The sequence below is a fragment of the Anser brachyrhynchus genome (assembly GCF_964034855.1).
Source record: "Anser brachyrhynchus genome assembly, chromosome: 1".
NCBI classification, from domain to species: Eukaryota; Metazoa; Chordata; class Aves; order Anseriformes; family Anatidae; genus Anser; species Anser brachyrhynchus.
This window is the reverse complement of record NC_137694.1, coordinates 96,975,941-97,001,315: the sequence shown is the minus strand read 5'-3', so window position 1 is coordinate 97,001,315 and position 25,375 is coordinate 96,975,941. Positions and strand designations below refer to the sequence as shown.

The following is a 25,375-nucleotide window of genomic DNA, read 5'->3' as shown; positions in this document are numbered from 1 at the left end:
CTCCTCATTTCCATCAAATGCACACCACATTTCTGACTGATGCAGCCAGCAAACCCCAACATCTTTCTCCTGCCTCCATGCATTATTTCTCCATCTAGGTCATCCTCTGTCAAAATCTGGCCTTTCTCAGGGTCAGTTCCTCTGTCATGGGATCCTGGTTCCCAATGTGTAACTGAGACGACAGGAAGAAGAAATAAAAATTCACTACTTCTTGTGCTAAATTTATGTTTTCAGTAATGTCCCGCCACAGACTGCATGTCTCGCTTCCTAAATTCCATTGTCTGTAGTAGTATTTTCAAAAAGGTAAAAAGAGGCACTGTGGCAGTATTTCCCATTCTCAGGCATCCTCAGATTTCTGTCCTACCTTCTTATATGAGCCCCCCGCTTTTTCCTGGACACCCAGACTTCAAGTCGAAAGTTGCTCACAAGGCTTCTTAATAACATCTTAAATGACATTTGCCTAGCAAAAGAATCCCGCTGTCCAGTTTCTGGTTCTGAAGGAATTCCTGTAGGAATGTCAGACACCTGTAATTCTGACAATTTAAAGTAGCATTTTTATTATTAGCAAGATAGCTAACTCTCTTCTTAAATCTCTTCTACCCCATTGCATCTTTCATTTTTCAAGTCTCTCAGTTCATGCAGCAATCATCCAGTCTGCCAAATCTGCACATTTATACCAACTTAGTTTCATTTGGCCTTTGCGTCAAGTTTGAGCACCATTTCTTACACATCCAAGGCCTCATACTGCTTACACGTTGCCTAATTCTTTCCTTTACACAAACACTTCTTCCTCTCCATCTCCTTGTCTAAAATATACCTATGTTATCTATTCACATGCATCACTAACTCCTAGATCAACGGTAATTACTCAAAAAATAAACCAGAGTGTTGCTGTGGATAGCACATTGAAAACCTCAGAATACTGCTGAGAAGCATCAAAACATTAAACTGAACTTAAAAATCAAGTGGGACAAAGGTACAGTACTCCTCGCCACACAAAACTGCAGTCAATAATAAGACTCTAGGACCAAGAAGATTAAATTTCTTTCTGTCTTGCCTGATTTTCTTTATATGTTCCTTATCAGTCTTTTTGCTTATTCACATGAGACCTTAATTCACACTCCTTTGCTCCAGTGAACATTAATGCAGACCATTTCTGAACACTAGTCTGATCCAACAAAATTACCAGAACATCAGACTACCGTCATCACTGCAGCCTGTCGATGTCCAAATGTGCTGTGCTGTCCTAGCTCATGAACACCTCAATTTCTTGTTGACTTTGATCTGTTTTCTGTCTTTACTGTTTTTGTCTCTGTCCTTGGTGGTAATTATTCTGATTTGCAGCTTTCAACAGCTGGAACCTTCTCTACTGCTGGCCCACAGAATTGTGCCAGGGAAGTGCTGTGGCTTAAGAAAGGAAAAGAAAGCTCTGAATCTGAAAAGACTAAAGTGAGGAAGTGGAGAAACAGGTACAGTGCTAACAACAACAACAACAACAAACTAACAACAAAAAACTAACAACAAAACCCAAAAACCACAGTATCCTGAAGAAAAAAGTTGTAATTGAAAGATGTGGGCCAGCTTGATTTTCTATGATTTCTGCTGAAAAGTATGTAAAATAGTATTTCTTTTCTCTCACTCAGTCTCTCCTCCCAGGGTCTGGAAAGCCTTGTTGTTCAAGGTGGAAACAAAGCTGACAGTAGCTCCTGAAGGGAGAAATCCTTAAGACAGGAGGAAGGATTTTTCTTTGAGGTAGTGACAAAGAAGTGCTGAAGATGCAGAATAGCAGTAGTGGCAAGGATGAAGAAAAAGTTTCTCTCTAGCGCCACAAAATGAAGATTTTCTTTTTGATATTAAACTCAGGCTTAAATAGTCTCCTCCACTGCTACCCCATCTGAGCTGTGCTGCAGGGTTTATCTTCACTCATCAGCCTCCTGAGGAGAGCCAATGAGCGGAAGGCAGAGCTGTTCAGTCTGTTTCCTCAGCGTTCGCCTAGGCTCTCAGCACAGGAAGCCTAGTGCTCTCAAAAGTCAGAAGGAGGAACCCCTCCAACTTGGAGGAGCCAGGCAGTCAGGAGAGGAGTGGGGAAGGGGCGGAAGAGAAAACACTCGCCTTGGCTACTGAGGATGCACTGGCAGGCAAGAAATACGCCCCATGACCACAGCTAGGTTGGCAGTGGGACGGATGGAGTGACAGAGCCGCCTGAGCCATGAAAAAAGGAGCTGACATGAAGATTGCTGGAAAGGCTGCGTGTATTTTCATGCTGCTCACCATCACCAAGCTCACAAGAATAACGGGTGAGTCTAACTGTTCTCTGGGACTGATCAGCTGTCAGGGTGGAAGAAAGGGAAACGTGCACAAATCTTTTCTTACCGTAAGGGCTATGTGTCATGTTACGACTTTCTTTAGTTGTTAAAAATTACGGAGCAAGATCAAAACATGCCTCCCAAATATCTGCTCCTGCTTTTCTTTTCTCAGTGGTCACAAGGCTGCCAGTCATTATCCCCATGACTTCTACACAGGCAATTATTTAGTGACTCGTAGCTATAATGTACCGCTAGCCACAGATAGCCTATTTACTAAGAGCACTAAATCCACATCCTCTGAGAAACTGATCCATTTGACCTATTAAAAATATGCCCAGGAAAGTGTTTGTGAATGTGAAGCTTTTGGCCATGAGGTTTCTGCTGAGGAGAGGTGGTAGACACTACGGAACAGGGCAGGGATCTCGTGTCTTTCTTAGGAGTGGTGGAAGATCACTGGTGTGCTGATAGCCGGGAGCAGTTTCTGCAATTTCATTCTGAGGCTAATGGAATGATTGCTATCAAGCACGGGCAGGGCTTTGGCGCCAAAGATAGTGACATTCCTAACCCTTTCTAACTCTGTCTGTTAGTGTAGTTGGCTTAGTTTTAATATATTCTAGCTATGACAGTTAACGTCTCCTAGATATTGTTCATTTGCATTTCTAGAGCTTGTGCTCTTTCAGATGCCATGCAGCAGTCCAGGGACTTGCTCATGTAATTTGAGTAGCAGTTCCAGAAACCTAAACTGCCAGCTAGGGACATCTCTGAATAACATGTAACATGCTTATATCCATTACTATTATGGACAAGTAGAATTAAGCTGCATTGACACGAAATATTTCATTCCACTTGGACAGAAGATACTATCCTTAAAAATATTAAAATATACAGATATTTTTAAGCAAAATGGATACAGTTATTGTTGTCAGTGAGGGAACACCTGCCTGTAGTGCGTTTGGCAGATCAAATGAGGGATCCAAAATTATAATCTCAGTGCCACCCATTGAAAAAAATTGAAATCTTCACACACTTTTATTAAACTCTGCATTAGTAAACTCACAGCAGGCACACTAGAGGTTAAAAAACAAACAAACAAACAAAAAAACATTCCCTTCCCATGTCCCCATTCTTCCAGTAAATAAATTATCTGAGAAGAATACCAAGGAACCATCTCAAGGTCATACACATAGGTTATGGTAGCATCAGAGATAGTCTATGCTTTTGAGTACAGCTGCTCAAAAAGTAAAGGAGTATGGACATGTCACAAAATGTTGAAGAAAATGGGGGAGACAAAGGAGAATCCTACTGGCAACATTTCTTTTTAAAATGGGACTTTGTTGGAAATATTAAAAAAATCTAATGCCAAAAAAGTTCTCTTTTTCATCCAGAAGACAATTGGATTTTAACCTCTTGGTGTCTTGAATCACTGATATTCCCCTTCAAAGAACACACAAAAACAATGTGTTGAAATCTAACTTCATGTTTGAACCTCGTCCCTCCAAAACAAACAGCACACTTTTGATGGGAAGTTCTTAGCTAAGGCTGTTTTTAAACATGTTTCCTTCAATATTATTGTGACGGTTCTCAGCAAGGTGTAGTGACGAGGTTTTTCCCTCAGAAATCACAGGCCAGATGTGTTAAGATGATCTAGTGTGTGTTCTCTATCCAGAGAAGTTTAATGTTGTATGAAGCTCGAAGGAACTATGCCCCCCTTCTGAAGACCAGAACAAGCTACCGTGAATGAAATAAGGTCATGCAAAAACTCTTGTGCATAACCAGGCTTTACCTGCATTAGTGTTTTCCTTAACATACCTTTAATACATTGCCTTGTGTGCCTTGGTCAGTTTTTACAACTGAGGAAGGGGCAGCACCTTTGTGATTGTTGTGTCTAGATCTGTCCCCAAGCAGAGCTGGGTAGTATGCTATTGAAGCTGTGGGTGCACGATCTGTACTACCAACCCTTCTATAAGAATCCTCATAGGAGCAGCAGTGGAAAAGACTCAGAATTAAAAACTTTTAGGTAAAACTTTGAAGACTTTTCTTAGTTTAACTAAACAAATAAGACACCTTGTGGTTGTGTGCATACTCCAAAGGAAAGGGGATAAGGGAGGGCAAGTTTTTCCATATGAGGTTCATACAATTAAACTCTTTTTATCGGAGTAACATTTGCAATGTTCAGCTGTGTAAGTCCTGGATCTGTAGTACTATCTTGTGACAATAGATATGACAGTGTGCTTCAGAGGAAGCACAAAGAAATCTGTTGTCAGTAATGAGATGTGATTCTCTATGTTAGCTCAATTTTACCAAGAGTAAAAAACTGAAAACAATGGCATTGCCTCAGTGCTGAAATTAGAGTGAGGTGAATAACAGTGAATTGGAACTTCAGAGCAACCTGTCTGTAGTACAATTTCACCCAGATACCTAACTTTCTTGAATGCAACTGCTTTCCCTTAGCTTCTTCCCTTAAAAAAAAAAAAAAAAAAAAAAAAGCTTTTAATTTCTCCTTCACTAGTGTTACTACACTAGTGTGTTTTACTGCCTTCTTATTTCCACTGTCTTCAGGTGTTTCAGTGCTCTTGTCTCTGTTGCCTCCTATTCTAGTTTACTCTGGAATCTTGCTCCTGATATAAAAATCAAAGGCTAAAAAACAATTTTGGTAAATGTACATTTGTCTTGATTTCACTATTGCTCTGCTGCTCCTTTGATTTTATGTACTAGGATTATTTTGTCTCCTTTTACACTAAAAACACCTGAATCACAACAGCCTGTTTTTCTTACACAAACACTTAAAACAGAACTCCGTACTATTAAATTAAGCAAAAAAAAATTCTCAGAAGTCATCTAAATTGCCCTAATACAATCTTCAAAGCATGTTCATGTGACATAACATTTTACTTTGATATGGTCCAAACACGATGTCTAAAGGTGTCTAGTTTCAGAACCCCAGAAACGGGGGAGTTCGGTTTTGCAAGTACACCGCATACTCTATGACTATAAAGCAGATTTTCTTTAATTGGTAATGCACTTACAGATGTACATTCTACTTAATACTCAAAGCTGACATATTTTGTATATAGAAGTACAATTTTTCATAAGAATAAAGCGGAGGGAATCTTCTTATGCTGCCTTATCTTTGTATTGAGTAAGAAAAGGCTAGAAAAAAAATTACAGTGCTAAAGCTGAACACTAAGCAAGGTGTGACTCTAACTATAGAAAAGTGAAGTCATTAGTGTGTTTTCACAGCAGTCCCTTATCTGCTCTCTGGAAAGTATGAAAAAGAGGGCATACAACCCACCATTTGCAGTCAATGCTCTATTTTTGTTTGGAATAACAGGAAAATGCCACTTAAGCATAAATAAACATTTTTTTTTTTGTCTTCTCATGAGGAAGAGAGTAGAAAGTCAAATTCAGCATGCAGAACAGAGTATAAAACACTCTGTATCTGTTTCTGTAGTGGGAAGTGTCCAGAGGGTCTTTGCAGTTTGTTACACAGGGCATCACAGTGCTACTCTGAAAGAAATACTACCCAAACTGCTTTGGCATACAGTGTAAGCCCCTTCTCCTCTCATCTGTTCCAGCTCACATTCTGCAAGGATAAAGATCTACTCACCCTGCACACAGAGGCTGCTATAGGAAGTTTTAAGTTAACAGCCAGAGTCATATAAAATACAACAGCTTGTTAAGTTCAGCGTTGATTTATTATTGGTTGAGGATTTGGGCAAAGGTGTTAATTCTGCAAGCTAGATGATTCCAACACATCATTTAAACATTAAGTCCTCCATTAGAGAAGCATACCTATCCTTTTTTTCTATAAAGCCATGTTTTGATTGAGACATAGCCCTTTTGCTCAAGGTTAGAAACACAACCTCAAGAAAGGACCCTTAAATAATTGCATCAAATCATTTTTGCAGGCATTGTATCATGAAACACTTCTCAATTTATTGTAATAACTATTTTCATTGTTATTACATTTTGAGCTGATGGATTTCAATGGACATCTACCATCCACTCATCAAGGCTACCCGGTTCTTTTTCTGTGACATTTCCCTTCTTTATATTAATAATACCATATACTTTCTGCCTTCAGCAAATTTCCTCACACACTCTTGATACAAATGCCAATGCCATTATTAAGAATGTTAAACAGAATTAGTATAAAATTTGTCTGCTGAAAAACATTATTAGCAAGCTACCTTCAACCTGACACTTCCTTTCAACACTGCCTTTTGCTTTCTCTCCTTGATACAGTTTTTACCCATCATACTTCCCTCCAATTACCCCTCCTTTCTTTGGCTTAATTTACAATTTTTGAGAGGACACTGTATCAAACCTCATCTCCAACTAGGTGAGATTTAACATCATTCCTTTGCCTACAAAACCAGCTGTTTTGAATTACTGCTTGAAAGGACACTGAAGAAAGCTAAAGAGCACGAGAAGATCATAGAAACATTAAGAACTAGTATTTGGCAACTGCAAAGGTATATTCCATCTTGAATGTGAAGACTGAAACCTTGGGTTCTTTATGAAGTTCTGCCAGTGTGCTCAGCTCTCTGCAACATATAAAGCCACTTCCTGATATTAAAGTTTCAAATCTAAAAGAATTCCAGCCATGCTGCAGACAATTCATATTGAAAAACTAGAGTTTACAGTGAAAAAGTGTCATTTTCTGGCTGTGTTTTAAATTTGCCGTTTGAGTTTGGATGAGACAGCAGAAAAGAGACTGACACTGCGAAGGACACTAATGGTGGCAGAACAGAAACGGGTTACAAGGAGAACAAAAGAAGAATTTGGGTGTGAGGAAGAATGGAATTTCTGAAGATGGGAAAAAGGCCTAAATAAAATGAAATGGGAATAGAATACATTTTCAAAGAATAATGACAAATACAGGTAAAAGAGTATTAGAGGGAAACTAAAAATAAAACTGTAAGTTTCTCACTGTGTCCAATGCTGCCCTTTTAAAGATGCGTTGTCACTGAAAAAGCTGTGATTGCAGCTTCAGGAGTCTGAGTCACATCAACTCAGGGAAGCTGGTTCATGTATTTTTATCACGAAACTCACAGCACTCTAACTACTTACTACTCATCCAGCGCGCAGGGCAGATTTTCAGCCTGTACTCCATCCTGTGCTGTTGTGGCTACATTTCCAGAGTCACAAAGCTGCCACATAAAAAACTCTGACAGTACTTTAGCAATTTCTACCCTAGTACAAAGACTTTCTATTTGTTTATCTTTCTCCTCATTCCAGACAAGGCTTGCTAAGTGGTCACAGGCACTCTGTAGTGGTAGAAGGAGAATGCAGAGCTCAGCCTATTGTATCTGGCCTCTTCCAAGCATCCGGTACTGCCTTTACGATTATAACTTGCTATGACTCATATAATATATTCATTCCAAGATACAGTTAGTCATTTACTTGTGGTATAATCACTGTTTCAGTTCATTATACCTCTAAGTTTAAACTGCGGGGGCGAGGAGGGGGGATGCACCAAAATGCTACTGTAGATTGTTACTGCAAGAAATGAAGACACAAGAGAATTACGTCTGAGAAAGTAAAGAAGTCTCTTTACAGTGTGAAAAAACTCTTTAACAGCTGAATTTCTAAAGAGGCTGTCATGGAACTTGAGTCATTCTGGGGGTAAGAAAAGGTTTTACTGTGGGTTAAAACCTGCTATAAAGAATAACAGAGGCTGGAAATCTTTCCTACTTGAAAGGAATCAAAAGCACTTTCAAGCTGTGTAGCTGTCTGATTTTTCAGTGATTCCCCTGAAAAATTTAGTGGTTTCACAATCAAATTTTCCTGTTTTTGAAATATTTCTTTCTCCTATTACTGTGTGAAAAACTCTGAGAAACAGGAGAGATGACTAAGTGACACTGTAAAGGAACTGGTGTAACTAGTTATCCACGAGAGCTGTCAAACACACTACAGAAACCATGTTAGAAAAACAGGGCAATTTTTCCCCAAATCTTTTTTTCAATTACAGTAATCTTAGCGTGACAACAGTAACCAGAACATTTCTGAAACACAAATATGAGCTCCTGGGTTGAGTGCGTTTTTTCCTGAGTGAGGACATGTCCACTTTCAAAGATGAAACTGGAATCTGTCAGTGCACTGGAATGTGCACTCAATGCACTAGAACAGAGCTCGAGAACCCTCTCAAACATCTCTTAAAATCTTCTTCAGCAGTCAAGGGAAGACACTGAAGGGTGACATAACATTAGTTGTATTTTAATTAGGTTAACTTCAGAGACTGGAGTCAAATTAGAAGACTTTGGACTGAAGACCTCCAACCCTATCTAGCCGTAACCTGTCAGAGGAGTCCCCAAAGATAAACAAGCTTACACTGAATTTATGTCAATAACCAAAATGGATTGATTCAGCTTGGAGCTGTACAGAGCTCCCTGAACCTAACTTGTCTATTTTCTACGTCTGTATGACTGACAGCTTGTTCTCCTGGGCTCTGCACTTCCTGACAAACAGAATAAATGATTGCCATTTTCCATTGTTCACTCATTTGTGAAGAATAAGATTGAAAATGAGAAGTTATTTACAACAAATGTGTAGATATATGATTCTTCATATCATCTCTCCTGGGTAGAATTCAGTAGTTAACAGGGCTGACCTTTGATTATCATCATTCACTTATCACTGCACTGAGATGAGCTTGATAGGTCACACCTCTTCAATTTTCTTATTCTTTGCAGACCCACAGAGAGCGAGGCCTTTGCTTCATTGGTTATCCCCTTTTTAATTTGCAGCATGCTGTTAGTTCAGCTCAGCTCAGCTATAACATGGGATTTCACCTTTAGAGAAGAAGCTGTGCAATGTAGTGGGTTGTTTCCAAGCTATCATTCAAATAGATAAATGCTGACGTTTGTGGCATATATGCCCTGATTCTACGGGTCTTGAAGTAATCAGCCATCACAGAGGAAACTTCAGCAATTGACCTTCAGCCATTTTACAGAATGAAAGCACCGTTCCAGAAAACAGCGGTGTGGTGACTGGTCTGACTTTTAACACTTGCAGCATTGAACATTTCCTCTTTAGGAGTGGAATAGGTTTGTTTGTTCAGTTTGCCTGCACAGCAGACACAAGTCCTTTATGCTTAGTTAAATTCCTGGAGGAAAGGGGAGATGGTGTCTTCCCTCAGAGCTGCTGAGCTCTACCTAAGAGTGCAGGCTGGGGCAGGCAGCAGAAAGGCGAAGAAAGCAGACTGGGGAACAGACTCTTGCAAAAGGTTTGGTTGGAACAGATCCACAAGAAGTCACAGATGTGATGGTAAAAGGGGACAAGAAAAGGTCATGTGGAGTCTTTGTGTGGCCTGAGAAGCCACTGAAAGCTGGTGGACTAGAAAAAAGGACTAGGGGAAAGAAGGCATTTTGTAAAGGCATGGAGAACAGGAAAGATTTATTTTCAGGCCTTTTCATTCAATGAGTATAGCCAGCAATTGTGAGTTACCTAAAGAGCTATCACTTCCTAGTATATTGGTTAATGTTCTAATGAAACATACGTTTAGCGATTAGAAGGCTTTTGGAATATTCACTAGAAGGAAAAGGTATGGCACGTCCAACTTCAGCCCTTGACTAAAATGAGGTGATTCTCTGAATCTGTGAGGTCCTATCAACATTTCCAAACTAAAGTAAAGGTATGGTTGACTAGGAAGAATAGGATAGGGGTGAGGATAATTTCCATTTAAAGAACTGCCTTTGTGCTGGCTGATCCCCTAGCTATTTGTGGACTCATTCCTGAGCACAAACATTTTGGACTATCTTTAAATAAAGCTAACTCTGTGGTAAAAAACAGCAAGTCTTGACATCTCGTTAGACTGACTTAGCTTGAAATAGAAAGAAAGACATCCTTTTTTTTATCAGAAACTGTTACAAAAATGGCTGTTCTTTATAAGCTCCTGTTCAGTAGATTTTTGTCAAGTATTACCCATACCCAGTCTTAATTTGCTTGTAAGCTACGAGATTTTAGGTCACCCAGTTCAAAATCTTAGATTATCTGAACTTGGTACTACGCTCTGGGGTAAAAGAAAGCAGAGCTCCATTTTTGCATATGCTTTCTTGAGAGACTGCAAATATGCTGGACTATTTCTGCATCAGGTGATAATGTGAATGAGTGTCTATAGGAATGGAAGCACTGTACCTATCCACACGGCTGACAAGTAGGGCTAATGAGCTTGGGTTGGAAGGGACCTTAAAGACCATCCAGTTCCAACTTCCTTGCCAGGTTGCCCAAAGCCCCATCCAGCCTGGCCTTGAACACCTCCAGGGTTGGGGCATCCACAGCTTCTCTGGGCAGCCTGTGCCAGTGCCTCACCACCTTCTGAGTGAAGAATTTCCTCCTAAACTCTAATCTAAATCTCCCCTCTTTTAGTTTTAAACCATCCCCCCTTGTCCTGTCATTATCTCCCTGAGTAAAAAGTTGCTCTCCTTTTTTACAACCCCCCTTTTAAGTACTGAAAGGCTGCCATGAGGTCTCCCCGGAGCCTTCTCTTCAGGCTGAACATCCCCAGCTCTCTCAACCATTCTTCATAGGAGAGGTGCTCCAGCCCTCTGATCATCTTTGTGGCTTTCCTCTGGACCTGCTCTAACAGCTCCACATCTTTCTTGTCCTGGACGCAGCACTCCAAGTGGGACCTCACAAGGGCAAAACAGAGGGGCTCAGTCACCTCCCTTGGCCTGCTGGCCACTCCTCAGTTGATGCAGCCCAGGATGCAGTTGGCCTTCTGGGCTTCAAGCATGCATTGCTGGCTCGTGTAAAGCCTTTCATCCACCAGAATGCCTAAGTCCTTCACCTCAGGGCTGCTCTCAATGAGTTCTTCTCCCAGTCTGTGCTCATGTCAAGGACTGCCCCAACCCTATTGCAGCACAGAATCATAGAATCATAGAATATCCCAATTGGAAGGGACCCATAAGGATCATTGAGTCCAACTCCTGGCACTGCACAGGTCTACCCAAAATTTTAGACCATGTGACTAAGTGCACAGTCCAAATGCTTCTTAAATGCAGACAGGCTTGGTGCAGTGACTACTTCACTGGGGAGCCTATTCCAGTGTGTGACCACCCTCTTGGTGAAGAACCTCTTCCTGATGTCTAGCACCTTGCACTTCGACATTTTGAACTTCATTAGGTCCACTAGGGTCCATTTATCTAGCTTGTCCAGGTCCCTTTGGGTGGCATCCCTTCATTCTGTTGTATCAACCACACCACTCAGCTCAGTGTTGTCTGCAAACTTGCTGAGGGTGCACTCGATCCCACTGTCTATGTCATTGATAAAGATATTAAACAGTACCAGTCCCAAGAAAGATCCCTGAGGGACACCACTCGTCACTGGCCTCCACCTGGATATAGAGCCATTGACTACAATACTCTGGCTGCAGCCATCTGGCCAACTCCTTGTCCACAGGATCATCCACCCTTCAAACCCATATCTCTCCAATTTAAAGATGAGGATGGCATGTGGGACCCTGTCAAAGGCCTTACAGAATTCCAGGTAGATGACATTGGTTGGTCTTCCCTTGTCGACTGTTGCAGACACTCCATCACAGAAGGACACCGGATTGGTCAGGCACAATTTGCCCTTGGTGAAGCTGTGCTGGCTGTCTCGGATCACCTCCTTGTCCTGCATGTGCCTTGATATTGCTTCCAGCAGGATCTGTTACATGATCTTCCCGGGCACAGAGGTGATTATCACTGATCTGTAGTTCTCTGTGTCTTCCTTCCCACCCTTTTTAAGAATGGGAGTGATGTTTCCCTTTTTCCACCCACCAGGGACTTTGCCTGACTGCCTGAACTTTTCAAATATGATGGAGAGTGGCTCAGCAACTCCATCAGCCGGTTCCGTCAGGACCCTGGGATGCATGTCATCGGGCTTGTGCCTCTTCAGTTTTATCAGGTGGTCTCCAACCTGCTCTTCCCTTACAGTGGGAAAATTTGCTCCCCCAGCCCCCACCTAGAGGTTTGGGGAAATGAGAGATGTGGGCAGCCTGACTGGCAATGAAGACTGAGGCAAAGAAGTTGTTGGGTACCTCAGGATTCTCTATGTCTGTCGTTACCAGTTCTCCTTTATTGTTTATCAGAGGGGGAACTCTCTCCTTGGCCTTTCTTTCCTGACCAATGTACCTGTAGAATCCCTTCTTGTTGTTCTTTGCACCCCTTGCCAAGCTCAGTTCCATCTGTGCCTTGGCTTTTCTGATCCCATCCCTACACATCCAGGCAGCATCCCTGTGCTCTTTCCAGACCACATGTCCCTGCTTCCACTGCCTGTGTATTTCCTTCTTACAACTCAGTTTGACCAGCAGGTCCTTGCTCAGCCATGCTGGTTTCCTGCCTTCCCTGCTTGATTTCTTATACATGGGGATGGAGAACTGTCGTACCCTAAGAAAATTATCTTTAAAGAGTTGCCAGCTCTGATCAGCTCCTCTGACCCTGAAGACAGTATCCCATGGGGTCTCATCCACTAGGTCTTTAAACAGATGGATATTCACTCTTCAGAAATTCAGGGTCCTGTCTTTTCTCTTTGCCAGGCTCATATTCCTCAAGATCACAAACTCAACCAGGGTGCTGTCACTGCAGCCCAGACTGCCTCTGATCTTGACCTCTTTAATGAGTTCAAATGAATTGAAAGACATTTAAAATGATATTGCTCTAAGATGTAAATGAAAGCATACACCATTAAACAAGCACAAGATTGTCACTTGTGGTCACTATTTGCAAACATTAGCTAAAAAAAAAACCACCAGCCCCAACACAGAGTCTGTCTGAAGGCTTAGGTTTGTTTAGTTATTTTTAGATGAGGTCAGACATACTGATGGTATGACTCGGAGCTCTGAGGCACTTGGCAGTGCTAAACTGGCAGAGGAAACAATTTGTTTGCCAGTTTTTGGAGACATTCATAGAACTCCCATCCAGAACTCATCATGAGACAAAAGGCTTCTTTCAGTTCCTCTCCTGGTAAAATCATCTGAGTTTAAAACACGCACCTCACATTTTCTTGCAATGCCATTTAGAAAAAAAAAAAAAAAGTCCTTTAAATACAGTGCAACCAAGTATCACAGAATACTGTTGATAATTGAATTAAGAAAACAAGCATTTGTGAGGCTGGTGGATAATTTGTGTATCAGAAAATAATGTAAATAAATAGCACTTTTCATTTTCAGCAATGCTTGGAAACACTAACCAATGAATCCTGGCAGTAATGAGCAGCAGAAAGCTAAGTATTATTCCCTTTATTTAGTAAAAATGGGAAGTGAATGGTTTCAGTGATATACTATCCCCACATATTTGTCCTCTTCTAGCAGAAAACAAACAAACAAACAAAACCAACAAATTATCGGAATTACACTCTGATTTACATGTTGTACAGCTGGAGTAACTAAGATTTTACAGCACTATACTGTGTACTGTACTACGGGGCAATATTGCAGCTACATTTCCTACCAGTCTGCAGGAGCTAGGTCTAGGTTTGGAAAGGTCTTCACCCAAATGATACTTAATCCTTGAAATGAAAAAGCAAAAACCTTTAAGGGAATCTGTAAGTAGCTAAAATGCAGTGAACTGTGTTAATTTTGCACGTTAGAAAACATTATCCCAAGAATTTAGTTAAACAGTAGGAAAAGTGGTTGGGCTGGAATGGTTCATTCACGTGGGTTCCAAAAGAAAATGAGGCAGCAGACAATACTCTTAAGGTAGAACATATTATTGTTTTCTCAAACAGACTAATAGTAATGATTTGACTAATATTTTAAAGTTGGTGCTCATAATGACTATTTCTTATAGTGTGGTGAATGTTCAGGAACTGGGCTTTACATTGTGCTGGCAGAGGTAATGGAATTCCAGCTCTAGGTAGTGGACAGAGAAACACAGCAAGGTCAGGTCTGGGGAAGACTTTGACAAAAGTTTAATTATGCAAAACTTAGGTCTTCTAATCCTTTGCATTTAGAATATACTAGAATAGAATAGAACAGAACAGAGTAGTTCCATTGGAAGGGATTTTCAGAGACCACCTAGTCCAACTGCCTGACCACTTCAGCGCTAATCAAAAGTTAAAAGATGTTATTGAGGGTATTATCCAAATGCCTCTTGAACACTGACAGGCACGGGGTATCCACCACTCTGCTAGTAAACCTACTCCAGTGTTTGACCACCCTCATGGGAAAGAAGTTTTTCCTAACGTCCAGTCTGACCCTTCCCTGGTGCAGCTTTGTGCTGGTCCTGTGCACCCCTGTCATCAGTGACCAGGAGCAGAGACCAGCACCTTCTCTGCGCTTCCCCTCCTCAGGGAATTGCAGAGGCCTCTCAGCCTCCTTTTCTCCAGACCGGACAACCCAGGTGTGCTCAGCCTCTCCTCACAGAACATGCGTCCAGCCCTTTCACCAGCTTTGTTGTCAGTAGAAGTTCCCAACTGAACTTCCAATTGATTCATTAATTTACCTGCCTGAAAGAGGTTTTATGTTTGTTTGTTTGTTTAAGTAACTTTTTGGAATAATTTATTAAAAAAACCTCATTTGTCAGTACAAATCAAGTTGGTTAACTTTTGTTTTCCATGCTGATAAGTGCATGGTTGGAAAGTAGTACTCTGATTACCTCCTCACAAACAGCTGTCTCAGAACACCACTAACACCATCAGTCAAAGGCAACAACAGCTCAGGCTTCCACCAGAGGCACAGAGCACTCAGAGATCAATGACCTAGTCCCAAAGGATAATGGTCATCTATTAAAAGAGGAAATTAATGAGGTATAAATGGATGATATCTTGGATTGCAGCTTGGGTATTAATGCTATTAGCCCATTAATTGTTGCACATATGATTGTGAAAAAGAAAGGTTATTTATCTGTAACAATTACTCTTCAGGTGGTTATTTATAGAGATAGATACAGTGCTGACTCTTTGGTTACTTGCTTTTTCCTTCAACGGGACCCAAAGAACACAAAAGTCCCATCCCCTCACCAGCTGTTCACACTGGTTTACAACCTGTGCCTCAGGATTTTGTTTTCTGTCAATCTCCAAAGTGCCACACAGAGGAAGGAGGGTGGGCTACGTCTGTAAGTGTAGGCAACGGTCATGAACATACACGGAACTCATCTTAAAAAACACAAGTAACCTTCCTTTCATCTCTGAGTGCTTACTCACATGTATGTTTACTGTGAACAACACCCATCACATAACACTTTATTAAGGAAAAGATCCCATGTGGCTAGTTGAAACAAAGCAAAAGAACCTGCTGTCCCAAATGTGGCATCATGTTGAGAGGTTTCACAGCAGTGTAAGGCTCAAAGAAACAAAGAAAGGAGATATCTTGTGGTTAGAAACCTGACCCCTTGGATGTGTCAGCTGAAGGCACAGGCTGGTTAGGCATCCCAAGTCTGGTCATTATAAAAAGAGCAGGCATGACTGATGTTCAACATGTGCAAAAAAAGATTCAGTCCTGACAGCTTGTCGAAAAAGAAAATCCAGCCAGATTATTGTCTTGACTAAGACAAAATTCAGGGACCCATAGGCAAATAGTAATAGTAATAGTAATAATGATAAAATGAAGGCAATCCTGATTGTGCAACTTGTCTTAATAAACACAGTACAGAGGAGCCATCAGAGTGGCCTCGCTACTACCCTTCCAATGGCCAATGTGATAACTTCCAGAAAGGACTTGTGTACTAAGTCCTGGATTTTTCCATACAGACATCTAGCTTCTTCAAGTACACAGTTCATGGATCATGTAAAGGTAAGGGCAGAAGGCATTGCGCGTGACTCCAAGCAAGAGACATCTTTTAAAACCTGAAAGACGAGTCAGTGGCATAGAAAGAAAAAATAAATAAATAAAGAAAATGTGTTTCCAAGCAAATATAAAACAGCATTCAGGAACAAGACACACTACTAGAGAGTCAATACAAATTGATATAACATCTGAGTAAAGTTTCTCTGCAATCTTAGCCTCACAAGCAAGAGGGATAGGGATATGGGCATATTTTATACATTTGAAGCTCCATGCATGGCATAAAGATGGGTAGGACTTATATACATGTCCTATGTGGACTGCTGCCAGTCACAGTGTGAGCATGTATGCATTGTGTAGACTCACAGCATGAATGCATATGATCACAAAAATTCAGAAAATCAAAAGACACCCCTGAGACATAAGACAATAATCTTCTTCTTGCACAAATCTCCCCTGTTGCTATCTGTGCCATGGTCACGTCTGAGAGGCATAGATAAAGCCTTTGCCCACAGTGCTGGATTTTTTATGAATGCAGAAGTAAAAGTTTACTTCCTTGGTTGTAATGGTTCCAGACAAATGCTGTTATGAGATGGCCTATATGCAATAGCCACATTTCTACCATTTCAGCACATAGGTGGTAACAGCCGTGAAGAGTTTACAGACATTTCTACAAGGATGGGGGGAAAGGAACTCTGATAAGAGGTGCAAGCCTAAGTAGCTACTAATCTCCTCCCATTCAGAAGAGATCCAAAGATACAACCACCCACCACCACAAAAGCACCATTATTCCTACCCATCTTCCCCAAGTATTTGTCTATACTGGCACTTCTCAGGTCATGTTGTGATGCTACATTACCTACGGAGCAACTCCTTTCAAGATGGCATTAAGAGAGATTAAGAGCTAAAAAATATCCTGGGTTTGATGAACGCTTAGTACTATAGAAATCACTGAAGACTGAGAATAAGCTTTCTTTGCCTGCTGTAGTACAGTCAGCAAATCCATAATACTAATTATAGGGGACTCATACGTGTTACTATTGCTTTTGGATAAATGTTGGATTTTTGTAATGGCTCCATGCTGGGGCCGATGACCTGCCAGTAAGCGTGAGAACAGTAAAATAATCCCAAAGTTGTTAGAAGTCTAATAAAAGAAGGATAAAAAATGTATTCAGTTGAGGAAAAACAGTAAATGTGCTTGCTGTAGTTCTCTTGATTGTAGACAACACCTTAAGAAGAGGAGAAATCTCCTCCACCAGTGCTGGAAGATGAGATAAGTTTGCATTCCTGCTGTCTTATCAGGAGAGTAGAAACCAAAGAACAAGAGGGAATGGCCTCAAGTTGCACCAGGTGAGGTTCAGGTTGGAAATCAGGAGAAATTTATTCTCAAAAAGAGCGGACAGACATTGGAACGGGTTGCCCAGGGAGGTGGTGGAGTCACCATCCCTGGAGGTGTTTAAGGAAAGGTTGGATGTGGTGCTTAGGGACATGGTTTAGTGGGTGACATTGGTGGTAGGGGGGCAGTTGGACCAGATGATCTTGGAGGCCTTTTCCAACCTTAATGATTCTAGGATTCTATGAAAGACTTTCTGAGGAATGATTGCCAGTAGAGAATCTGATCCAAGCAGAGAATCTGATTCAAGTGATGAAGCAAAGACAAAGTAGGCCTCAAACCTGGAAAAGTGGCAACTCTACAGAGAGCTTGACAGAGAGCTCAGCTGCATATAGCTAATAAGAGGCAGAAGACTACTAAATACATGCTACCAAGAAATGTTTTAGCCATGAGTAACACACAGGAGGATTTGCCACACTATTCAGATGCTGACTTGCTAAAACCAATGTGCAAGAGCAGGATATCTTCCTCTAATACCTGTTTTATCCACTAAGATGAGCCCCAGAGGGAAACATATTGATGGTTATGAGAGGGTAGTCTTTAATATCCTACCAGTTCCACAATTCACAACTGTAATACCAGATGATAGACAGCTTGTGGATGAGCACAGACAGGGCCTCCCTCTGGAGTGTAACAGTGCTGACATTTCCCTCCGAAGCACAGACCAGAACTCCAAGGCTGTGAGTGACATCCTTGGGCACCTTTTCACACATCCTTCTCCTTCTTTGTCTCCTCCAGGGAACAGAATGGCAGCACAAGTGGGTCACAGCGCTGTGATGACCTGCCCTAACAAACCAGATGCAACTATGGTGACGTGGAAAATAAGCCCCAAGATAGGAGGCCCCTGCACCTTGGGATACAGGGCTGATCAGAAAAAGGTGGACAGAACAAACTGCAGTGACAGAGTGAACTGTGAATTCAGATCAAGCCAGTCTTACGCCCTTGAGATACAGCAAGTGGGAATGGCTGATGAAGGAAATTACAGCTGTGAAGTGGTAACTCAGGAAGGGAATTTCCACCAGATGTACCAGCTGACCGTGCTAGGTAAGGGACTCCTTCCTCATTTCTCCCTTCTCCAAAGGACCACCTCCAGCCCCAGACAGACACAGCTCCTCTCCTCCTGCACAGGAGGAAGCGTGCACTGAGAAGAGGAGCTTTCTCAATGGCACGAATGGTCAAGCATGTCATTTAGTAGCTCTGTTTCTTCCCTCTCCTCATTTGCCAAAACCCTTCTCCCTTCTGCTGCCCCTTTCTGCCCCGCAGAGTTACAAGTGATGGGTGTGAAGCAATCCCCAATACACTAAAGAAGGAGTCTGCATGTGCGTCTTGTTTTCCTGTAGTCACTCACTAACACACTACTTTAGTATGACAAAAACATGGGAGGGCAACACCTCCGAGTACTGAGATATTCGATCAAACACGGGATGTTGTTACCCAGGCAGGAAGAACAGCCCCATTTCCTGCTAGCCTGCCATTCAAATCCATTTTAAGCCACATGCATAAAGGCTGCCTAGGACAAAAGTCTGATTCAGCCCTGTATTCTGGGTAATTCCCCACCTCCACGTCCAGAGATGCCTCCTCTAATGGTACCTGGCTGTGGTAACTCACCTCAAGGTGGGAGAGTTGTCCAAAATGAGAAAAAAAAAGACATAAATCTTTGTCACTTTGGCACACATTGCTGTGACAGGATGGCACCTCCAACCTGACTCTCCTCTTTTCATGACGTTCCTTTTGGGTAAAGAATAAGAACAGCCTCTGCCAACTGCAGCAACCCACATGTCTCCCCTTCCTGATGCTTTGCAGTCCCCCCAAGGCTGTCCCTGTACTGCGACGACCACAGGAACCCCGTGTGCAAGGCAGCGGCGGGGAGGCCGGCTGCTGAGATCTCGTGGGTCCCTGAGAACAACTCCATGACCGAAACAGACAGCCACGATAACGGGACAGTGACCGTGCTCAGCAGGTTCACAGCACACAGCACCGACGAGAAGACTGTAACCTGCATGGTGTACCACACAACTCTGAATGAGACCAAGTCCATAGCCTGCTCCTCATGTAAGCTCCCCCTTGTGTGTTCAGCATTCAAAATCCTGTCTAGCCCTCTGTTCACATTCTTGTGCTTTCTAGGTGAATAATCTATGAAAATTATAGAAACCTTCAGTGAAGTCCTATATAGATGAGAGTATCATGCTCTACTACATGTGCCAAGAAATATCACCAGCTTGTTCATGTTCCAAACACTATTTCCAAATGGTTTCTTCGCTAAAAGGGAAGTACATTACTGTGGTAGTATTCTTTTGGTAGTGGGAAAGTTGCAGTAAGCAGCCTCAAAGCAGTCCTGTTCTTACTGTTAACCACATGGAAGCAGAACATCAACAAAATTTGTTGAGATGCAACAGTAAGGTCTCCTGCTTAGATTGTGGTAAGAGAGAGAAAGAGAACCATCTCTTGTGTGGCTAGCAGAAACAAATCACTTAATTCTCGGTAGGGAACATCTGACACTCTATGGCATTTGGTTTCTGCTTTTTGGTTTGGATTTTTCCTCTTGGAGAACTACACATGAATTGCAATACTAGGATAAGCTGTGTCCTTGAGAGGGGCTCAGCTATGACTTAGTGAATAAATGTCATGAGTATCCACTGTGGGATTTGAGGGATCTGCTTTTGTCTCTGCCACAGACCATATTTGAATTTCTCAGACAGGTTTCATTGTTGACTTTCCCTTCTGCCAAAGGGATTTATATTTATTTTACAAGCATGTTGAAAATGTATATGCTAAAGCAACTTCAAACTTATACTGAAATAATAAAGGAACGTAGCAGTGAGAAGACATAATTAAGACTGTGCTTTGTCTTTAGCACAGAGCGACCTTATCCTGTATATATCCATCGCTCTTGGTTTCCTGATCATTATCACCTTCATGGCTGTCATTTACTATTTTAAGCTCCATGGTTGCAGGTATGTACAATAGAGTGCTAAGGAAAACTTGTCTTGTGCTAGCAGAAATCTTTAAGTACTATTTGTGTCTTGAAATCATGATTCTGTCAGTCTGTGCTGCTATGAGTAACTGAAGTGACTACATCAAATATTTCTACTTTATACTGCAGACACTGTGTGTTGCACACATCTTCACTGAATAATGCCCCGAGTAAAATATAGATGGTCAGAAATTGGCAGGGAATCCTCAACGCATTGCCTGCTACACTGAATAGGAGCTCTTCATTCTGACAGGAAAGCAGCAGAGCAAATCTGTTCTTCAGGTACTGTGAGAGCCTGTCAGTGTCTCTCTTGGTCAGACCAGGGGAATGGTTCTCTACCTAAGAAGCTCCATCAAGTGTCAGAGGATTGGCCAGTGCTATCCTGCCATGTCAATGGAAGAGACAGCAAATTTTATCTGTATATATGAAGAAGCTCCCTGGGTGAAACTGGACTCTAGCCCCTTTAGGCTTTGCTGTGGAAAAGAAAGCAGTTCCAAGAAAAAAAAATCATTTGTGTAGAGAAAGGCTGAATTAGCACCTGTACTGAACACCTCAGTTGTGTTCTGTCCCTCCCCTGTTCCAAAACTGTTTTTCTTCCTAACCTTCTCCCTCAAAGGTGAACAATTAGTTCAATACAATTTCAGTAAGGGGGAGTTAAGACAACCTTCCAGAGGATTTTGATTTTAACCTGCTTCCACTCTGCACTTAAGCTCCCCAAAACATCAGAAGACACCTGTAAAGAAAGCCAGGGTGCCACAACTTCAGGATCAAAAGTCAAGGACAGAAAGACATGAGAAGATTTTTAGGCTTTGCTCTTGATAACAAGAAAGAAAAATATTTCATAGGCTTGTGATTAAAGAAGCTCAAAAGACCCCTCAGCAAAGTGTTGTATTGAGGAAGAAATTTGCTTTAATGCTTATTTTCTTTTTTACAGACTCTGTCACAAAACTGAACCTCCCGATACTTCTCTTACACATTCCTTACAGGTAAGGAGAACGATGCAGATTAGACCATCACTAAATCAGGGATCTTCTAAAAGCCCTGAAAACATGGTCAATAAGAGAAACCATTAGGTTTTTACTCTTTACTTTCAGCAGGTGCTATTCTGTCTTATATGTTTGTCCTTAGCTGTATCTCAGTACAAAACAGAGACTATCATCACCATAGTTTTGACTTGGAGCAAACATTAGAGGCATGTTCCAACAGCAAAGATTTCAGTAACTGCCATCCTTTATCTTTGTAAGGAGCAAGTCCCACCACATCTCTCTGGTCATATTAGATACACTGTCCACAACTGCTGTACAAACAGTGCTCAGTAAGAGAGGCAATCTGATGGGTTGGGGAATATTAAGAAAACTATTAGTAAACAAAAGGATTAAACAACAAAATTAACAAACCTAGAAAGAGAAAAAAAAATCTCTCCCAATGTTCAGAATGATAATGTGCAAATTCTGAAGGCCAGTCTTTATTTTGTTTGGTCAAAATCCAGAAAGAGCCAACTGTACTCAAGACAAAGCATCTCATAAAACAATGGAAGGAGCTCTTACGTCCAACATGGTAGATATTCTTGAATTCCCTACGGTGTTACATGCTTCCCATGTAGCTGAGAAATTCACTCATCAGCTCTGTATCTCTGTTCTCTTCTACCAAATATAAATAACAGCATTTCCGTGTAGGGAAGCTGAGACATTTATGTCGTGAAACATCTACATTGTGCATATCTGTGTACCTGGAGCACATTCTAGGCTCAAATTCTGTCACCAACTTAAAAAGGCGCTTCAATTTCTATTTCTGAAATGACTTAGTCACTTCTAGTTATTTTCCTTCTTCCTCTTCTGCTTCCCTACCTCTCAATTATTGCTGAAAGACACAGTTGCACTAATGTAAAATAACTGGTTAAGTACCAGTGTTCTTGCTGGCACATCACAAAACTTATATTAGAATATCTTTAGACTGAAATTGTAGACTGATGGAGGAATCAATTCTGGTCAAGACAATAGCACGTGATTTGCTCTGTAGAGAAAGAGATCCTAATACTAAATTCTCCAGGTTGAAAATAAGTGAGTGAGAAGGGAAAGAGATAGAAGAGGAAAAGGAAGCACACAAATCAATATTTTAGCTTTATCCATCAAGTCTTCGAAAGAAATAGCAATACAGTTTCTTTGGCAGAAAAAGCAACAGATGGTGTTTTGGTTTGGTTTGGTTGTTTGTTTGTGTGTGCATTGTTTTGTTTGGGCTTTTTTGTTTTTTTTGTGGGTCGAAGAAGAATAAAAATTGGAGCATTATTTCCCAGTTACATTCTTCAGTCCAGATGAAAGGCTTGCAAAATCTTGCCAAATTAACCTACTTCCTGCATTCACACTATTTGGTTTTGTTTTGCTAGGATGACACAACGGAGGTGGAACCTTATACTACTTACGTGCAGAAGGAAAACACAATTTACAACTCAGTGTCAGATCTGACAGTGGGGCAGAATCTTCCATAAGGACTGTCAACAGCAAAATGAGTGATTCAACAACACTGGAAAAGGGGAGAGACACTTTACAAAAGACTGGTCATAGAAAGAAACTTCTGAGAGGATTTCTTCAGATTCAGGGGCAACATAGCTCACTAGGTCTCTTCAAAGACCTATGCTTATTGATGAGTCTGCACAGCTCTTTCTTCCCATTTTGCCTTTTTCCTTGGGAAAGCAAACAGGTTTCCTGTTTTTCCTTGGGGAAGTTTGACTGACATCAAGCTATAGTTTTTCCCGGAAAAAAAATGTTATCAGTCTTCCCTTTGTATTCTTCAATTGGAGATACTAGTTTTGTCAGTCACTTGTAGGCATTACTTTGACACATTTGACACTATCTTGCATACACTTGGGAGATGGGAAGAGTGTTTAAACTAAAATGAAACACTCTCCAGGCAACAGACACTTTTTTCTAATTTACAAATGACTCACATAAGGGCTTTGAGTATGGATAATCACAGAAAAGTTTTAACTGGCAAAAAGTATCAGTAGGGAAGACCTTTCATCTCCCAGTTCAGAAAATTGAAATGAGTGATGAATTTACAAGTTCATCCACTAAAAAAGAGACATCACTAGCATGTTGAATTCACTTGTTAGGTTTCTATTCAGTATTTCCACTAAACATGTTCATTAGGTAGGTCAGATTATTGTTATGATTACTTTTCCCTAAGATTCTCTGAAGGCAGAGTATTCCTCTCTTTCTTAAGAGTATTGGCATTAAGATACGGTAAAAGAATCATGTTACTCAAATCTGGTAAGCTATTTTTAACAGAAACTAACAGCAAATATTTCACAATGAAACAAGTTCAAATGTATCACCTACAACTGTGCAATAATGTACAAAAAGGATAACATTCCTGCTAACTGTTGTCATATTTATTTTTACTACCACGACTGAAGATATTTTCATTCATATGTCTAGATCTTTTATTGATATTTTTAAATGTACTTGCAAGCTCACTTTGTTGTATGTAAATTAGCTTGTGTATCTTAATGTGTCTCATGTTAAGGTAACTTCTGACATTCCCAAAATATTCCTTGGGAATAAGTCAAATAAATCGTTCTCTATATATTAGTGTTTCTCAAACTTTTTGGATTGATGCCTTACTACCTAAATTATGAACTGGCTTTACAGTAATAATAAAGAGATCCATCTGTAAACTTCTGTTTACTGCCTTTTATTTCAGTATTTTAAAATACCGACGGAGTACTTGACCTGATGGTAGGATTGGAAGAACTGGATTTTTCCTTTAGACCACAGAAATCTCTTTGCCACCAGTTGCTAGAGCTCTCTTTTGAGATAGCCTCCTGAGAGCTATGACCCAGTGCTTACAAAACAGATTTTTTAATTGATTGATGTTCCTTGAATGCAGTACTCATGTAAACTGATATAAATGGTTACTGATTCTCACTCTACCAGGTATGAAACAGACACTTTTGTCCAGGAGTTCTCTGCATGCAAGTATTGCTTTTCTCCATTTCTGCATGTCATTTTGAAACAGAAGGGATCAAGACTCAAAAACATATTTAGGGCACTGAATATAAATCAGCTACATAGGTACACATGTAATACATTAAATTTATAGCAGTACAGTACCTGCTAACCTGCTGCCTAGCTGCAGAGTTTTGAGTTCCTTTACAGGTCCATTACACTGGACTAAACATGTTTGATTCAGACCTAAATTTTGCTAAGTTGCTGATTTTTTATTTATTTTTTTTGTCCTCTACTTTGTTCCACAGTCAGGCCTGCTACTGTGCACTTTGAGGAATGAGTCATGTAGGCTGTTGCTGGTGGCATGCATGTCTCCTAACCTGAAGCCCAATGCAACCAAGTGGCTAGAAGGCCCAATCAGCCAGCACAGCAACTAATTCTGCAATTTCATTAGGCAGGAAGGCCACAGTTTCTGTCGCTAAGTGATTAGCAAAGTGTAGGATGTAGCCAGATCCTCTGCAGTAATTTGGCAGAAAATAGGCTTTTGCCCATAGTTTGTGACTATGGTAAATGCAAGTTAAGTGTCTCAAGTTCACACACATACACAAATGCTCTTTCTTCCTAGCAGCACAGGAGGTTTAGAGCAGAAGCTCCTTTCCTGCACTCCTCTTTCTCTACCAAGGTACTTGCTACTTCTCTTTTTAATGTGCTGCTACTGTGCTGCGGTCATCGTCCATGTGAAAGTGCTGCGTCGGCTGGCTGTTAGTGGTCAGGTAAGCCTGCCCTCTAAACTCCTCAGCATGTTGCAGAGTAATAGGAAGAAAGTCAGCAGCTTTTCAGCTGCTCCAATGAACAAATATTTTGGTTTAGGCACATTTGATCAATATCTTTTATTTAATCTCTAGCTGCAACATTTACTTTTGCTCAATTTCATCTCTCACCTTCACTGCTCTATTTTATCTTCACACGTACACTCCAGTCTCTTCACAGTTTACAACTGCCATTCCTGCTCTAATCAGGCAGCTAATAATCATGGTTATCTTATGAATA

General features: G+C 41.0%; 1 protein-coding gene across 3 annotated transcripts; it reads left to right on the top strand.

Annotated features, from left to right (window-relative positions):
- The first annotated feature begins 1,928 nt into the window (after positions 1 to 1,928).
- On the top strand, positions 1,929 to 24,054 carry LOC308182221 (cell surface glycoprotein CD200 receptor 1-A-like). 3 transcript variants are annotated; one of them, XM_080566466.1, is made up of 7 exons: positions 1,929 to 2,297; positions 13,462 to 17,364; positions 18,146 to 18,451; positions 19,211 to 19,459; positions 20,262 to 20,361; positions 21,316 to 21,367; positions 22,765 to 24,054. In XM_080566466.1, exons 3-7 carry the CDS (start codon positions 18,154 to 18,156, stop codon positions 22,864 to 22,866), a joined length of 801 nt encoding a protein of 266 aa, XP_080422592.1. In that variant the 5' UTR covers positions 1,929 to 2,297; positions 13,462 to 17,364; positions 18,146 to 18,153; the 3' UTR covers positions 22,867 to 24,054. The 3 variants fall into 3 exon arrangements, with proteins under 3 accessions (XP_080422592.1, XP_080422593.1, XP_080422591.1); XM_080566465.1 differs by lacking the exon at positions 13,462 to 17,364 and having other exon boundaries at positions 1,938 to 2,297; XM_080566467.1 differs by lacking the exons at positions 13,462 to 17,364; positions 20,262 to 20,361 and having other exon boundaries at positions 1,932 to 2,297.
- The last annotated feature ends 1,321 nt before the right edge of the window (positions 24,055 to 25,375 follow it).

What these genes read in the sequence shown, in the direction of transcription:
- LOC308182221 (XM_080566465.1), top strand. Translation starts at nt 2,210, where the DNA reads ATGAAAAAAGGAGCTGACATGAAGATTGCTGGAAAGGCTGCGTGTATT. An exon ending in GTCCATAGCCTGCTCCTCAT is followed by an intron (nt 19,460 to 20,261) that starts GTAAGCTCCCCC and finishes CTTTGTCTTTAG; the next exon opens with CACAGAGCGACCTTATCCTG. An exon ending in TTTAAGCTCCATGGTTGCAG is followed by an intron (nt 20,362 to 21,315) that starts GTATGTACAATA and finishes TCTTTTTTACAG; the next exon opens with ACTCTGTCACAAAACTGAAC.